This window comes from Hipposideros armiger, unplaced genomic scaffold, assembly GCF_001890085.2.
Source record: "Hipposideros armiger isolate ML-2016 unplaced genomic scaffold, ASM189008v1 scaffold_27, whole genome shotgun sequence".
NCBI lineage: Eukaryota > Metazoa > Chordata > Mammalia > Chiroptera > Hipposideridae > Hipposideros > Hipposideros armiger.
In genome coordinates this window covers 2,329,483-2,346,873 of record NW_017731377.1, presented here as the reverse complement: position 1 = coordinate 2,346,873, position 17,391 = coordinate 2,329,483, and the positions used below count along the sequence as shown (strand labels likewise).

Below are 17,391 nucleotides of genomic sequence, written 5' to 3'. Positions count from 1 at the left end.
ACACTTAAAGCAGTATTATACCAAAAGCCCTTGCAGGAGGGCTAGCCGAGTGGCACGTTGGTTAAGAGTTGGCTTGGGACACCAGCTCTGAGCAGCAGGGCTCTGGTTCAGATCCCACATGAGAGCCAGTGACGCTGCGCCCTCTACATCTAAGATGGTGAACAACAGCTCGACCTGGAGCTGGGCTGCTGTGAGTCACTGGCAACGGTGTAGGCTGCACTAAAGCTGCAGTGGGCTGCCATAAGCTACCGAGAGTGGCTGGCAGCCGGCGTGAGCGGCCGGCATCCAGAGTGAGCTGCCAAGAGCTGTCGTGAGCAAACGTCCAGTGGCCAGCGACCAATCTGCCTCACCCGGGAAGAGCGCAATGATAATACCAACATGGGCCAGTGAAGCGACGTCCTCCACAACTAGACTGAAGAACAAAAGGACAGCAACTTGTCTGTTCCCCTCCCCCAATTCTCCAATAAAATCTTTTAAAAAAAAAAAAAAAAAAAAAAAGCCCTTGCAGGAGACGACCACCGAGACCTGGGTAGGATGGAAGCGAGAGGAGGGCATGAAGTCTGGGGACCTCAGGTTTTTAGGATGGAGAGATCACAGAATGTGTCTGAAGGCTGAGGGGAAGGAATCCGAATTAAGAAAAAGTTGAAAATTCAGAGGACAGAGATAGAAATCCTTGAGAGGATGATTAGGAACGGGTCCCAGGGCATTGTTGAAGAGAAGATGAGGGGAATAGGAGAAGAGGCCAGAAAGGAAGGGGATATAAGGAAGAAAAGGGAAGGAGGAGAGGAAGGGGAGAGAGGAAGGGAGGAAGTGCCAGATGTAGAGACATTTTTGAAAGAAGTTTAGGTGACATTAGCCATGGAGGTGAGAAACTATGAACTAAAAAGGACCTTCCCACCAAAAGGTTTGGCATCTAACAGAGAAGTTCTGCTCAGCCACATAATTGTACATTGTAAATACATACTCAGGGATTAGATTTTATTCTGCTTAAAACTTTTTTATTAATTTCAGGTGTACAAAACAACATAATGATTAGGCACTTATACACCTCACAAAGTAATAACACAAACAAGTCTGCTACCCATCTGACACCGTACACAGCTATTACAACACCACTGACAATACTCCCTATGCTGTACATTACATTCTGTGGGGGAGAAATATTGGGTTGTCAGAAAAGTCATGATGTATTTTTTTCTATGTTTTCCGTTGCAAAAATGTGTCATAACTTTTCCGACAATCCAATAATGGTTGATATTCAATATTATTTTATATTAGTTTCAGGTGTACAGCGAGTGTTTAGGCATTTATATAATTTATGAAGGGATCCCCCGATAAACCTAGTACCCATTTGACACCACACATAGTTTTACAACATTATTAACTATATTCCCCATTGCTTAAAACATTTTAATTGATGTTTTCTCCTAAGGAATATATTCTATTAGTAATGGAGGAGAAAGAAATCATTCCATTAGATTGATTTTTGTGGAATAACAATTCAAAACTACTTGAATCCCAGCCTTGATCAAAGTTATATATCAATGTGGGGGTAAAAAAAAAAAAACACCTCTCTTAAGAAAGAAAAACTCAAACTCTAAATTATCAGGTTAATTCACAGCGTGAATGTAAGAAAAAGCAAATACACAGTTTGATATTTGGTTTGCAAAGTGAGAAAAGAAAGCGTATTAAATTCTATAGAATCAGCTTTTATGATCCCAGAAATACTAAGAATGCGATAGTTTTTTTGGCTCTGATGGTTTGTAAATATCCAGAAGAGCCCAGATTTTGAAGCCCTGAGGACACTTGCTAAAACTCAGAAATTTGGCACTCGCCTTTGCGCACAATTTGGGTTTTCTTTCAGAGTTGATATCTTACCAAATACAGCCATCTGTGTTCCCTCTGGGAAAGGTTCGACTGTTCTGTTGCCATTGACATGGTGTTTGGCTAGAAAAAAAAAAGAGGGAAAGAAAGAAATGCAAGTTAAGTGTAAAGTTCTACACACATACTAACACATGTCATAAAATGTGTCTCATGTTTAGCTAGAAATGGCACCAAAGCTTGCCCTCTTAAGAGAGTTTCGATGATTTTGTTTTTAATCTGTTACAGAAGAGCCTAACGATGCCTGAAGATGGTCTAGTTCAGGCATGCCATTTTGCAAATGAGTGTGCCGGGGCCCGACCTTATGCGGAGTTGGACAGCTGGTGGTGGCAGAGCCAGCCCAACCTGAAAGCTCCCGACACCTAGCCGGAGGGCCCTCAACTGTGCCAGGCCATTGCCTGGAGAACAAGGGAAGCTCCAAGTTCCGCGGTGAACTGGAGTGGCTGCCCCTGAAGGCTCCTGATGATCAGAACATTGAGCCGATCAGTCAAGTGAGTCATAAAAACAGCAGGGTCACATGGGGGCCAATTTTTCAAGAAACAGAATAGCAGAACACATCATTTCAATACAATTTGAGTACTGTTTCCAGGAGCCAGACACCTTCTTGTAGACCAGACAGATTCTTTAGTGATTATTGCTGCTCTTCATCCCCCCTAGCCCCCTCTACCAATCATCCTTCCCACCCCAGTGCATATCAAGGATTTAGAAACAAAAAGCAACCAGGTTATGGCTTTCCAGGATTAACGTGTTCTCATAACCCTCAAACTGCAGCCAGATAGAGAATACCTGAGTGTGGTCCATCCATAAGCATTTCAATAATAGCCTTAGCAATTTTTTAATATAGGCATTTATGTTGCAAATGCATAATAGAAGAATTGCTAAAATGCTCTGACACTGCATCGTGCAGCACATATATTTTGATTTAATGGGTCACATTAGATTTATTGAACTCTGGCAAAGCGCTCAGCACAAAGGTTAGGCTCTGAGGGTCTAGGCGGAGTATGACATGGTTCTTGCCCTCGAGGAATCATCTCCCAGAGGTAAAAATTTCAAAGGCAGACTTTACAATTCTGTGCTAAGTCCTGGAATGGGGACTAAAGGTGCTGTATGAGTTCACAGCAGAGGGACGGTAAGTTGGGAAGTAACAGCCGGCGACCTGAAGGAACTGCAATTAGTATAGAGTTGAAGGAGGCAGGTTTGGAAAGGGAGAGGGTGAGGGAGCAACCTGAGAGAGTGCCAAACCTGAGAGAGTTAGAAGTAAACAAGGCATCGCCCTGGACCACAATAAAGTCTAACCTGGGCATAGTGGAGGTGATATGTTGAGAAGCGATGGCAAAGAAGGACCAATTAGTAGGCAGGGACCAGGTCATGGAGGGTCCTGAGAACCCCACCTAAACCCCTGGGAGCCTCAGGCAGCCTCTACAACACAACACCACCGCAGTCTCTTAGAACCTGAAGGCTTCCAAGATTCAGTCCAGTGTAGACAATCCCTTCAGAACAACATCAGTTCAGGGGTTGCCACTGGTTCTTAAGTAATTGTGGCACCATCCTAAGAAGAGCAAACCTGGGAGGACGGAAGGGGCCAGCCCAGGGTGAACAGAGAGCAAGTCTCTCAGTAATCTTTAGGCACTAATTGTTTTGTTTTGTTTTGTTTTTTTAGCTGCACCATCCTGCCACCTGTTGGCAGCTCAGCAGCAGCTCAGCTCGGGCCGGGCATCGAACCGCTGTTGCTCAGAGTTCGCACTCGTGAGTGAGCTCTTAGCCAACTGAGCCACTCGGCCGGCCCCTTTAGGCACTAATTGGAACAATTAGCAGATGCAAGAGGAAGGGTCCCAGGTGACACCAGACCTTCCCAAGCACTCACTGACATGGTTAGGACGACTGGTGACTGAATCCAATGAAATGTCATGAGGCCCCAAGTGGAAGTCCCAGTTCTCGTCTATGGGGAGCATCCCAGAGCCCTGCCAGTGTTTCCAAAAACGTCTGCCTTTACATATTATCAAGAGTTATAAACCCATTCAAATTCTGACCCACTAATCCCACTCCAAAGAATTCAACCTAAGGGAAAATGCAAGAAAGAAGAAAAAAGGTGATACACATAACAATAGTGATTGAAGTATTATTACTTCTAATAATGAAATATTAAAATCAACTAAATATCCAAAAGTAGAGAAACTGCTTATGAAATTATAATGCATGATTCATCAAAAGCATGGAATATTATGCAACATAATTTAAATATAGTATTTGAAAGCTATATAGGGACGTGGAAAAGTATCTGGGATAACGGTAAGTGAAAACAATCCTATTACACATTGGATGTAGATTATAATGACAACTAATTAAAATATGAATGCTTATGGGAAAAGACTGCCAGAGAAACATGCAAAAATGAAATAACTAGGGAGATTATGCAAGATATTTACCTTTATTCATTTCCTTTGTCATTGTTAGATTCTTATTTCTGGATGAAAATGTTTGCTTGGATTTTTCTTTAAATCAACAAAACTATAGATTAAAAAACAAAATTTCCCCAGTACATAGTTTCCCAGGGCAGTTCATCAAGGCTTATTTATAGCCCAGCTGAAACGTTACACATTTACAATAAACAGTGTATCCTATTTGACATCTCCTCTGGGACAGCTCAAAAGCACCTCCAACACAAAATGACCTTCTCCTCCAAAACTGACCCTCTTCCCGCATCCAGACCTCTGGGAACAAGACCACCATCCCCCTACCTGTTCTCTTGCCAATTCTCTCTCCCTCACCACCCACATCCAATGTATCGCCAGATCAAGTTGAATTTGCCTTCCAGATGTCTTTAGAATCCTTCTGCTTCTTCCCTTCACCACCAAAAAACCACTCCAGTTCCAACTGTTATAGCCTCCTTGCCTGGACTCATCCAAGTGCCTCTAGCTCGAAATTCTAACACAGCTTTCAAGGACCCACGTCATCTGGCCCCCTTGGTCCCTCATTCCTTCTATTATGGGGACCAACGGCCTTCTTCTGCAGCACTCACTAGAGCTGCACCTTACACTTAGTCATTATTTGGACAAGTAGACTGTAAGCCCAGGGAGGGCAGGGCTCACATATCTTTGGGCTCTTTATATCCACAATCCTATTACAGTATGGGATATAAAATAGGTATTCAATAAATATTTGTTAATTAATAAAGGAAGGCATAAGTAGTTCTAAAAAGTCTCTCTTTAGCCATTATGAAAGATATATTATTTGATACACTAAAAATCTCTCTCTCTTTATATGTACATGTATGTGTCCCTTATGAAAAAAGGATCATTAAAAATGCATTCAGAAACACATTCCCCAGTCAGGTGACCTGGAGACGTAGGAACTCCTCTGTTCCACTCCTTAAAAGTCCATCCCTCTTCCTTCCCATTCACCTACTCTCACTTGAGAAGGCAGAGTTGCTGGCAGAGGTGGAAAGGCCAGAAACGTCACCTGAACTGGAGAGGAAGGCGGAAGTTCAAATGCAACTCTCTCCTCACTGCTAATGTTCTCCTGGACCCTGTCTTATCTTTTATTTTAGAGCTTGAGGCCCCAAAATAACAGGGTCTATAAACTTGATTTTGCATTTCCTTCTGAGCTGTAGCTGAGTCTTACATCAGCCCCTGGACAACAAAGACAGAGCATTAGCCAGCAAGATGCTGTACAGTATCAGCGGCTGAGGACATGGGCTCTGGAACGAGAATGCCTGACGTTGAATCTCCCCTCTCCCACTTCCTAGCTGTATGAGCTTGGCTTAGTCACTTAACCTCTTTGTGCCTCTATTTCCTCATTTGTAAGAGTTTCTTCATTGTAAGCTTTCCATTAGTACCTACCTTGTCAGTTGCTTTGAGAATTAAATGAGTTAATAGTAAAGCACCCAGAACAGTGCCTGGCACATAGTAAACACCACTTAACTATTAGGCTAGTGTTATCATCTATTTTATTTCTCACAAGATCTGAATCAGGAATGACAAATACATGGCATATTTTCGCCTATCCTCCACTTTCATGCCCTTGGCAGACATCACTAATCTACCATAGCATAGTTTCTCAATCCCCAAATGTGACCACAAAATCCTTTCTCAACTTAGCACCCCATAGAGTCTTTCATTATTTAGAGAGAACATGTGTGATGAAATCATTCTATTCCTGGACCCAGGCTGAACGTCTAAGGGCACTTTCCCGCTGAACCTCTGCTGAGGCTAGTATTTGGGAGCCAAAGAAAGAAAGATCCTTTAAACACATTATATAGGTCAAATAAGACCGGGGGCAGAACAGGGGGATGGTGGGGGGGGGGAACTAACCTTGGAACCTAATGAGCATTATAAATTTTTTTTCAAAATGGGTGGTACATTTCACCACAGAAACAATCAAACTGAACAGAAAAGTTACCCATTGATTGGCTAAATATTGATTACCAGCAGAGCAGGAAATGGAGACAGGAGGGAGTCTCTGACAGGGACATCTGTTGCCTGGCCTCAGCAGGGTGTAGGTCTCCCATCTGGCTGGTAGGGCAGATGTCCCTGCCTCTACTCCATGGGGGCACATTCCAAAACCACAGGCTCCAGGAGGACAACCTCTGCTGATGGCCATGACGTGCCCTCAGTCAAGGGTATGTGAGGACAAGGAATAGATTTTCCTTTATCTTGAAAGCCCAGTGCTTGAGGAGCAGCAAGGTTAATCAGCGCAAGATTGGGTCAAAGTCAGAACTACTGGAGAGGTTTTTGCAAGGGATTTGGGAACATGTGTTCAAAAGCTTTTTATAAGATGATACTGATATTATTATTTTTTCCTCTTTTGAATGTCTATTGTGCTTCCAACTTGATGACTGCTTTCTTCCTTGAAAAAAAAATACAATAAAACTGTTCGATAATATAGCTGCAAAAATGCAAATTCAGACATAAACCAACCAGTGATTAGCTTCATGTCCTGTGTGCAAACTGAGAGAGCTAAAATTCATATCTTTCTGGGTGAGGGAGATTGGAGATTGGAGAGTTCAATGACAGGGAAGTGGGGGACTGGTGGGCTCCCAGACCCTCAGGATTCTCCTGAAGGTCCAATCGCCTCCAGCCTGGGTGACCATGGCAACACTACCTAATTGGACGATTCCACTGGACCCAGAATCATCCCAGGACTGGGACAGCCTTGTATCAGACAAAAGCTTCAAGCTGCAGGTCAGCTAGCAGTACAAGTTGTTAACACCACAAAAAACCCAACCCCCACTTGTCAGGAGTTACTATCAGTCATTCATATCATTACAAAGCTTAGCAGTGGCGATTACGTTCAGTTTGGGGCTGGAGTAAATGTGCATTGATTTCACTAATATGGCAACAAAAACCGGTCAAGCCCCAAAGAATATGGTTTCACAGTCCCTCCCATTGTCTGCTTTGTTGTGGCTCTTTCTCCAGGTCACCCATTCCTGGTGCCTCAAGATGCGAGTCAGAATGGAAGTAAGCAAGGCTCCAACTTGGCCCGCAAACTTGAACTCTGCACCAGCCTCTCCCGTCTCCAGCAGAGGGGCCCTGGATCACACTGACGGTGCATTCCGGGCCCTGGTCCTGCCAAGACGCCCTCCACAGCATTGTAAATGATTTGATGGCTGAGTGTTGATTTGTAAAGAAGGGGAGCAGGAGTCTTGAAGACGCAACTGTCACCCATCACTCAAATACAGGACAGGTGCACTGGAAGAGGATCGGTAAGGATGCTTCTATAATAATATAGAATCCAGAAAAGAAAAGCAAGATACAATAAAAAAAAAAGTATTCTGCCCAGTTAAGAACAAAGGCACAGAAAAATGACTAAAAGGAAACAGTAAAAATGTTATCAGTGCCTGCTGCTATATGCTGCGTTATGGGTGATTTTTCTTCCTTCTTTATATTTTTATGTACTTCCAAATTTTAAAGCAACTATTTCTTTGATAATCTGTAAACTATAAAAAGAAGGAAAAAAGAAAACCTAAAACGCAAACTTGAAAAAGCATCCCATAATTGTTCATTTCACTTGGGAAGAATTCTATTTTCACTTTCATAATATCGGTATTAATTACCACATTTTAAGAACCATGTCTAACTTAGGCATCTGTGATAAGCATATAATATTAATTGGTGAAAAATTTCCACCTGACCTTTATGAAATTCCCCCACCATCACCCCCTTAACACATGTAATTCCTAATGACTACCACAATTAGATCATCTTGAGAACAGAAATTCCATTTGAAATAAGGTTATTCTAAGGATTAAAATCTTTATGTCAGTCTGATAAATGTGACATCCCTGTGAATAACAGTGCTGAAAACAGCTGTACTAAAAATACGGCTATAAACCAAAATGATTTTCTTATATTCTAAGGTACATGTTTCCTATTGATCCTAAACCATATTTTAAATTTCTAGATTTTAGATTTTTAAGATGAATGTCATCCATTTTAGTATTGTTTTTCAAAATGCTGCCCTTTAAAGATTTGTAGGGGACCCAATGTTATGCAGTATCCCAATCCTCTGAATGTAATTAAGGCGTAAGATCCACAGAGGTCTTTTCTCATCCTATCATCAGAGTTCTGTTATCACTATGGAGCCTAACTGTATGCCTCTAATCCCACTAAATTAGCTTTTACAAATGGTTCCTATACACCACACCAGAAGGTGGCAGCACATGGTTCCTGCAAGGCACCATAGCACAAAGCAGGTCTTTCTTCTTCCTTGTGAACCTGTCAGCGGACTCCAGCCGGAAGTGCACTGCACCGCGATGGAGGTTGTATGAGGCACCATCAGCTGTCAGCCAGGCGATGGGCAGGAATGGTCCAGTAACTCCTCCTACCCTCCACTCGCACCCCTTCTGACAGTGATAAATGATCGGGCCCTCTGCTCAGCTGAGCCTGACGGGCCCAGACCTCCCCTTGCAATCTGTTCCAGACCAGCACCAACCTCCCCGCCTCAGCCCCCCACACCCGCTGTCAGCATTACAAAGCAGGCCTGTTATGGTGTAAGGTCAGATCTATTTGCTTTCTTGTTGCTGTTCTTTCATGAAAAGGAATTATGACTTTATTTCTACATGGAAACTCCTAATCAAAATGGAATGCGTTGTTATAAACCTTACAGGGAACTTGTCTCGATTCTCTTTTTACATTAGAAGTGAAAAAGGTACAACTAAATATGGGCCTTGAAGAAGAAAGAGAGAGAAATAGTCATAGATATAAACACAGATGTCGATGTGGCTTCCATTAAAATCAATAGGCTTTCAATTAATTAAATTAGTATCTGTGTTGAGGGTAAGGAGGAAGTGAGAGATTCTAAGGGGAAGCACATATTCATAAAGAGATGGAACATTAACACTGGTGATTGACGAGATTCATCAGAGACCAGCTCCTACACACATTTTTCCCATCTACAAAGACAATCGTTTCAGTATTGTTGGTAAAAAGATTGGCACTAAGCTTTTGCATAAAATAATCTATGCTGTGGAATAATATGCACTCATTATAAAGAATGAAATAACTCTATAGGTATAGACATGGAACTATCTACAAGACGCACTGTTCATTGAGGAAAAAAGATCAACGGGCAGGATAATGTGTAGAAAATGCTACAATTTATTTTTTTAATATTCTGTTTTTACTTTTTGAACTTTGTTCCATGGGATGTATGTATTACATTTTCAAAAATAGAAATTAAAAAAATGTTTTTAATGTCCCCAGTCTTTGTTACCCCGTGATTACCCCTGCACCCTGAGAGCCACTTCCCAGGACCGAGGGCCATGCCAAGACACAGGAGTGGCCAGTAGCGGGCACGCAGGCCCGAGCTCGGGCCAGCATGATGCTTACATTTTATCCAGGCCTAGGACAAACGCCAAAGATGATCCCATCTGGATCTCACAGGAGCATAACTGCAACCGACTTTAAAATTCTGGGTTGTTCATAGTATCCTCAAGATATTGATCCCTCTAATTGAGTCCTCTCTAATTGATCTGCACTCTCCAAAGCAATATGGTAATTGTCCTCTTTTTAAGGGAAAAGGATTTTAAGAGGATCAACCATTCCAAAATTTAGATGGAATTAAAACATTATTTACTTAAATAGAATAAAAGGTGTTTCTGGGTTTATATTATTTTTATTTTAGAGGAAGAAGAGAAAGAAGAGAGGGAGGGAGCAAAGAAGGAAAGGAGAGAGAGGGAGAGAGGAAAGAAGGAAGGAAGGAGGAAGGGAGAGGGAGGGAAGAAGATAAACTAGTATATCAGCTAGTATTTTGCCTTTCTGGAATTTGGTGCATATTTTAGTTATTTCTCCAGTCCCTCCTGCCTCTCATCCTTCCTGTTCTCTCTCCCTTGTAATTATTCCCCACAACAAAAGATAAGGGAATTTTTAAAACTACTTTAGATTTATTGAATAGAGATTATGCTCACCATTCCTAATTTTAAAAACAGCTGAAACATTTTATATTTCCCTCAAAATAAAATGATAAATCAAGTTTTGACTGTGAAGCCTGCAACTATGTCAATAAGTCAGTGATTTTTTTTTAAATCCAGCTCTTACAAAAGAAACAATACATATAAATCATCTACTCTGAAAATTTCCCCCAAGGACCTGTCATTCTGAGAGAGCAAGCTTGATCACGTGGCTGAGCAAGGGAAGTTACTCAGTACATATTCATATTAAGAAACATCGTGAACAAAATCTTCAACTACAGTTCTACAAATGACACAGAAAGGCAGTGTATGATGTTTTATATACTGAACCCCATGAAAGAATAATGCAAAACTGAACATCTTAACTCAGAAAAGTTAAGTGAAGATGGGGGGAGGCTCTTCAAATATGCTTTTGGTCGTCTGACTTAATGAAAAGATAGAGATTAGAGTTGGCAGTGCAAAGCCCATTTGGTTTCTTCCTTGAATATATACTCGAGCAGGTCCCTGGATATTCAGGTAACATGGACTTATTCCTGGATGAATTCTCTACTGATTGACTGACTGGGGCATTGCTCAATAAAACGAGTCATGTCGGAAAACATCAAGCATGCGGAAGGCCATGGCAAGCCGTCTTCCACTGAGCCCGCTCAGGGCCTCAATAGTAATCTCTCAGCTGGAAGGCCATCAGCTTCCATATAGATATGGGCTGAAGGGAGTGTAAGACAGGCCAAAAATGTTTCTTCTGTACTAAATCTGATCAAGTGTTTTTGGAAGTACCTGTGTTAAGACCCTAGACTTCTAGAAAAGGAGAGGATGACTGTGACCTGGTATAAAGCAACTATAAAGGGACTTCAGTGCAGGCCCTGCAGGAAATCTGATTTTGCGTAAAATTATGTCTTGATAGGTCTGCCAGACTCTTAGAGCTAAGGGTAAATTAGAGTAATCTCTATTTGCTGTGATTTTATCCTCCCAAAAGGCTGATAGCTCAAAATGTAAACTACTGTGGGGAAGGTAGCTGAAGAGGACCTGATGAAATACACGCAAGTCCCCAACTTAAAAATGAGGCACATTTCAAAAGCATGTTTATAAGATGGACGTCTGGGATATAGAATCCATTTTCTCATGAACATGCTGTTACAAATGGAGGTGAGCTAGCCCACAAAGGCCTACTCAACTGATAATGAGTCTCAGATATAACTCTTTCCTAGGATTCTAAACATCATTTATGGGATACTGTCTCCATGTGAAAATATACTCTAAGTTCCACCCTACAACATTGAGAATATACCCATTCATACTGGTCAAGTTGGTTGCAAGCTACAGGGAAAGGGGGAGGAAAAAAAAAATTCCTTACTTTACCAAGCTACCCAGCTACTAACTCAGCCATAGAAAGTAACCTCCATTTTATTCCTCACTGCAGAAATAAGGTTTTCTCCCAAGGAGAAGAGATCCCTTGTCGCACAACAACCACTGTTCAAATGCAAGGTACATTCTAAATTTAGTGGTCTCATTTCACATGAGAACAGGAAGCTGCCTAGCTCTGGCTCAGGGTCTCCCAGACTAGAATTCAGATGAGACTGCAGGAGCTGCAGTCTCATCTGAAGGCTCAGCTCGGGGAGAACTGCTCTCAAGTTCATTTGATGGCAGGCCTCAGGCTGACAAGACACCCTGATCCAGAGGCACCCAGCTAAGCCATGCCCTGGTTCCTAATCCAAACAACTGTGAGATAATAAATTATTGTTTTCTTAAGCTGCTATATTCTGGAATAATTGATTACATAACAGTAGATAACTAATACACTACCATGGTCTAATGAAGGAAAAATAATGTAATTTTTAGCAAAGGAAAACTGATGACATAAGCCAGGAAATCAAACCATCTTTTATTGAGCTGTTTTCCACAAGCAAAAATATTTCCAGTCTAATTAATTTATAAATCAACACCAGAATATGATCCATTTCTAAATTGGAGACTATCTCTATAAATTTATTTTCGCCACACATTTTCTTCCCTAGTATGCCAGGAGTGCTAAAACAGTCATTCCTAAACCACTAAAGTCCAGGAACAGTGTATAAAATACCAGAGTAAGGCTTTTAGCACTTCTGCAATAATTCTGGCAATTTGTATTCGTTTGCATTATCCAGAGGATTGTTAGTTGCTTTTCCTGCTGTTTTGTTTGGGGAAGTTATATCTCTGCCTCACAGGGCTTACAAAAACAATGAAGAAAGATGTTTTTCCCAAATTCCCAGGGAAGCTAAATTTAAATTCATGCCAAAGGCCTTAACTGCAAAACAGAAAATTTTCTGAATTTTGATGGGAGTTTGTTTCATTGATTGGTTGGTGGGTTGACTTTGGGGGCTTTTTTCTTTGACTAGATAGAAGAAGACAACGGAATTATTTCTATTCATAGTGGTACCTTTAAAAAACACAGTTTTTCTCCCTTTCTGTGGGAATCAAAATCAAATCTAAAAATCAAAATTGTTGCTGGTATTAAAGTAGGGTTTTTTTTATTAGCCTGGATACTTCATCCATAGCATCTTAAGCATATAGTATCTCTATTCTAAGCAGCAAAACAGTATAATCTTATTATATCCTGTGCTTACTAGATACCTCAAGAAATTCTAAATATCTCTCCTAACAACCTTGAAAGTCTCAAGCTGGAGCTGATAATTTCAGTGATGTAAGAAAGTGTGCTCCTGGCTCACTGTTTGCTGAATTTCAGCTCTTGCAGAAATATCACTTACCACACTGGTTTTTCCCTCCCTCACTTTAGTTCAATCCCAGGTTAAAACACATGGGGAACGGGGTGAGTGAGGAGAGGAGCAAAATATCAGTTGAATACAGAGCAATGTCTCCTGCCTTTCTTAAAAATGAAGACAAAACCCACAGGTCATGACAGTTTCAACTCAAATAGCACTAACAAGAAATTCCTGTGTAGCAGTCTCGATTCAATGAGGAGACAGAAACCACACAGAAGATTATAAACACGGGGAGTCAAACATAAAGAATTGTAACTACGGGGCTGGCCAAGTGGCGCATTGGTTAAGAGCTGGCTTGGGATGCCATCTCTGAGCAGCAGGGCCCCGGTTCGGATCCCACATGGGGGCCAGTGACACTGCCCTCTACAGCTAAGATGGTGAACAACAGCTCGACCTGGAGCTGGGCTGCGGTGAGTCACTGGCAACGATGTAGGCTGCAGTGGGACAGCAGTGGGCTGCTGTGAGCTATCGTTGAGTGGCCGGCAGCCAAACGTGAGTGGCCGGCAGTTACCGTGAGCTGCCATGAGCCACCGTGAGCGGCTGTCCAATGGCCAGCGAGCAACTGCCTCACCGCGGAAGAGCACAATGATAATACCAACATAGGCCAGTGAAGCGATGTCCTCCACAACTAGACTGAAGAACAAAAGGACAGCAACTCGTCTGTTCCCCTCCCCCAATTCCCCAATAAAATCTTAAAAAAAAAAAAAGAATAATAACTACGATTAAACAGTAACTACACAATCTAAGGAAATGCTTTATGCTGAGAGAATTAAAGAGTTTCTAAATAAACAGATAAACAGAGAGATATACTATGTTTATAGATTGGAAAGCTTGGTAACCTTAAGACGTCAATTCTCCCCAAATTAATCTACAGTGCAGCACAATGCCAATGAAAGCCTCAGGAAGTTTTTGTAGATATTGATGTTGATTCATTTCTATGGAAAGTCAAAAAACTTAGAATAGCTAAAACAAGATCTCTACACTGAAAACTTTAAGGCATTGATGAAAAAAACTGAAAGGGTAGAAGTCCATGCTCATAGGGTAGAAGAAGCAATATTTTTTAAACGTTCATACTACCCAAAGCAATCTAAAGATTCAATATAATCCCTATCAAAATTCTAAAGGCATTTTTCATAGAAATAGAACAAACAATCCTAAAATTTGTATGGAATCACAAAAGACCTTGAATAGCCAAAGTAGTCTTGAGAAAGACACAAAGCTGGAGGCATCACACTTCCTGATTTCAAAGTATATTACAAAGCTAGAGCAATTAAAACAGCATGGGACTGGCATAAAAACAGACACATAGGTCAATGGAACAGACTAGAGAGCCCATAAATAAACCCACATGTATATGGTCAAATAATTTACCACAAAGGAGCCAAAATATACATAATGGATAAAGGACAGTCTCTTCAATAAATAGTGCTGGGAAAACTGGACAGCCATATGCAAGAGAATAAAACTAGACCTCAATTTTCATCATACACAAAAATCAACTCAAAATGGATTAAAGATTTGAATGTAAGATCTGAAACCATAAAACTCCTAGAAGAAAACATAGTGGGTAAGGTACTTGATATTGGTCTTGGCAATGATTTTTTTGGATTTGACACCAAAAGCAAAAGCAACAAAAGCAAAAATAAACAAGTGGAACAACATAAAACTAAAAAGCTTCTGCACAGCAAAGGAAACCATCAGCAAAATGAAAAGTCAACCTGTCAAATGGCAGATCATATTTGCAAATTATATCTCAGGGGGTTAATATCCAAATTTTATTTAAAAATACAAACAAAAAAAACTCAGGTTGGGGGAGGTAGAAGAGGGTCAAATATATGGTAACGGGAGACTTGACCTTGGGTGGTGACACACAATGCAGATGATGTAGTATAGAATTGTTCACTTGAAACTTATATAATCTTATTAACCAACATCACCCCCATAAGTTTAACAAAAGTTTTAAAAATTAAAATTAAAAAAAGTTTTAAATATTAAAGGAAAAAACACATTTAACTCAATAACCAAAAACAAAACAAAACAAAAAATCCAATTTAAAAAAATGGGCAGAGGACATAACAGACATTTTTCCAAAGAACAGATACAGACAGCCAACAGGTAGGTGAAAAGATGCTCAACATCACTAATCATCAGGGAAATGCAAATGAAAACCACAATGAGATATCATTCGCACCTGTTAGAATGACTGTCATCAAAACGACAAAAAGTAACATTGCTAGTGAGGATGTAGAGAAAAGGGAACCCTCATACACTGCTGGTGGGAATGTAAACTGGTGCAGCCACTATGGAAAACCATGAAGGTTCTGCAAAAAATTAAAATAGAGTTAACATGTGATCCATCAATTCTACTTCTGAGGATGTATCCAAAGGAAGTGAAATCGCTATCTCAAAGAGATATCTGCACCCCATGCAGCATTATTTACAATAGCTAAGACATGGAAATAACCTGTGTCCATCAACAGATAAATGGATAAAGATGATGTGGTATGTACATACAATGGAATATTACCCATATAAAAGGAAATCCTGCCATTTGCAACATGGATGGACTTTGAGGAAATTATGCTAAGTAAAATGAGTCAGAGAAAGACAAATACTGTATTATCTCGTATGTGGAACCAAAAAAAAAATAAAGAACTCATAGAAACAGGGAACAGATTGGTGGTTGTCAGAGGTGGGGTTAGGGGGCTGGGGAAACATGTGAAGGCAGTCAAAAGTACAAACTTCTATTTATAAGATAAGTAATTCCTAGAGATGTAATGTACAGCATGGTGACTACAGTTTACTGTATTGTGTGTTTGAAAGTTACTAAAAGAGTAGATCTTAAAAGTTCTCATCACAAGAAAAAAATGTGTAACTATGTAAGATAACAGATGTTAACTAAACTTATTGTGGTAATCATTTTGCAATATATACATATATCAAATGGTTATAGTAACAAGGAGTGTGGTGTTGGCATAGGATAATTTTATAAATGAGTGGGACAAAATGTAGAGAGTACAGAATTGAATTTTGACAAAGGTGTTGGTAATTCAATAAGGAAAGGATAGTCTTTTCAACAAATGGTGCTGGAACAACTTGACATCTATATGGGACAAATATACCTCAACCCTTACCTCCCAGCTTGCACAAACGTTAGCTGGAAATGGATTGTAGATGTAAGTGTAGGAGTGCTCAACACCTGAGTGGGGTTCTCCATTCTTTTCTCTCATTCCCTTGAAATACACTACTGCGGAAATCAACTGAAAACTAAACACTTCCCCAAAATCTACCTCTGCTTTTTATTGCTAGTTTCACATCCTAAAAACACAGTCTGAACAAAACTTTGTGACCACTAAAGGGAAAGTGACAACTGAAGAGTGACTTAAGGGAGTTTCTTAGTAGTGATGGAATAGTTTTGTATGCTGATTGTGGTGATACACAAATATAAACATATGGTAAATTTCATAAAACCAGACACCAAAACAGTGCATGTACTAACTGGTGAAATCCAAATAAGGTCTCTATTGGAGTTAATGTGTTACACCAGTGCCGATTTCCTGGCTTTAACAATGTACTATGATATGGAAGATGTTATCACTGGGGAAAGCTTGCTGAAAGGCACACTGGAACTCGGCACTGTTTTCGCAACTCCTTTTGAGTCTTAAACGGTTTTAAAATAAGTATTTTTTAAAATCTTGTGAGAAATTCTAAAATATTAATATTCCCTAATTGTCTGAAAAGAAAACTTGGGAATACTCAGTTTATAAAGCAAATTGAAAAGGTTTTCCTTCCAGAACATAATTTTCAAAGTTCCAGAGTACAAATCCATTCATTTCAATTAAATTCCATGTGCTTGTATAGTTTACATATATAATCATTTCAAAGGACTGAATAATTGATAGTTCTATTTCTTTCGTACAACAGAACCACTCTATTACTGCCTCTGAATAGAAGTGGCCAGGCTAATAAACGCCATACTGGTAGGTAACATGATGTGTAACTAATACACTTGAAGGATCTTCTAAATTTAATTTAAAAATAATAATAGCAAGCAAGTACTACTACTGGCTAGTAATACTTTGTATTACGAAAGCAGAAATCTACTAAACAAATGGCTTTGGAATGGTCATTTTTTAGAGGTGAATGTGTAAGTCAAGCCCCTACCTAGGATGCTAGGTGCAGCATTCCTAGTAAGCTTCCTGACATACAGCACAGGGCAGGGGGTGTGGGGCGGGGATGGAAGACAGTTTGGGTGCTAGTGAGAATCAACTTCCTTATTAAGCCTCTACTTCCTTGCCGATGCTTCTTTCCAAATTCCACTAACAGGCGTACCATTTTATGAAA

At 40.4% G+C, this 17,391-nt stretch overlaps 1 protein-coding gene across 5 annotated transcripts in view; it reads right to left on the bottom strand.

The window, feature by feature from the left end:
• MSRA (methionine sulfoxide reductase A) overlaps window positions 1-17,391 on the bottom strand; it is a 375,212-nt gene that overhangs the window by 232,610 nt on the left and 125,211 nt on the right. For all 5 annotated transcript variants that reach the window (XM_019636164.1, XM_019636163.1, XM_019636166.1 and 2 more), the window contains one exon: window positions 1,879-1,947. In XM_019636164.1, coding sequence (XP_019491709.1) covers window positions 1,879-1,947 — 69 coding nt within the window. The remainder of the gene's footprint in view (window positions 1-1,878; window positions 1,948-17,391) is intronic.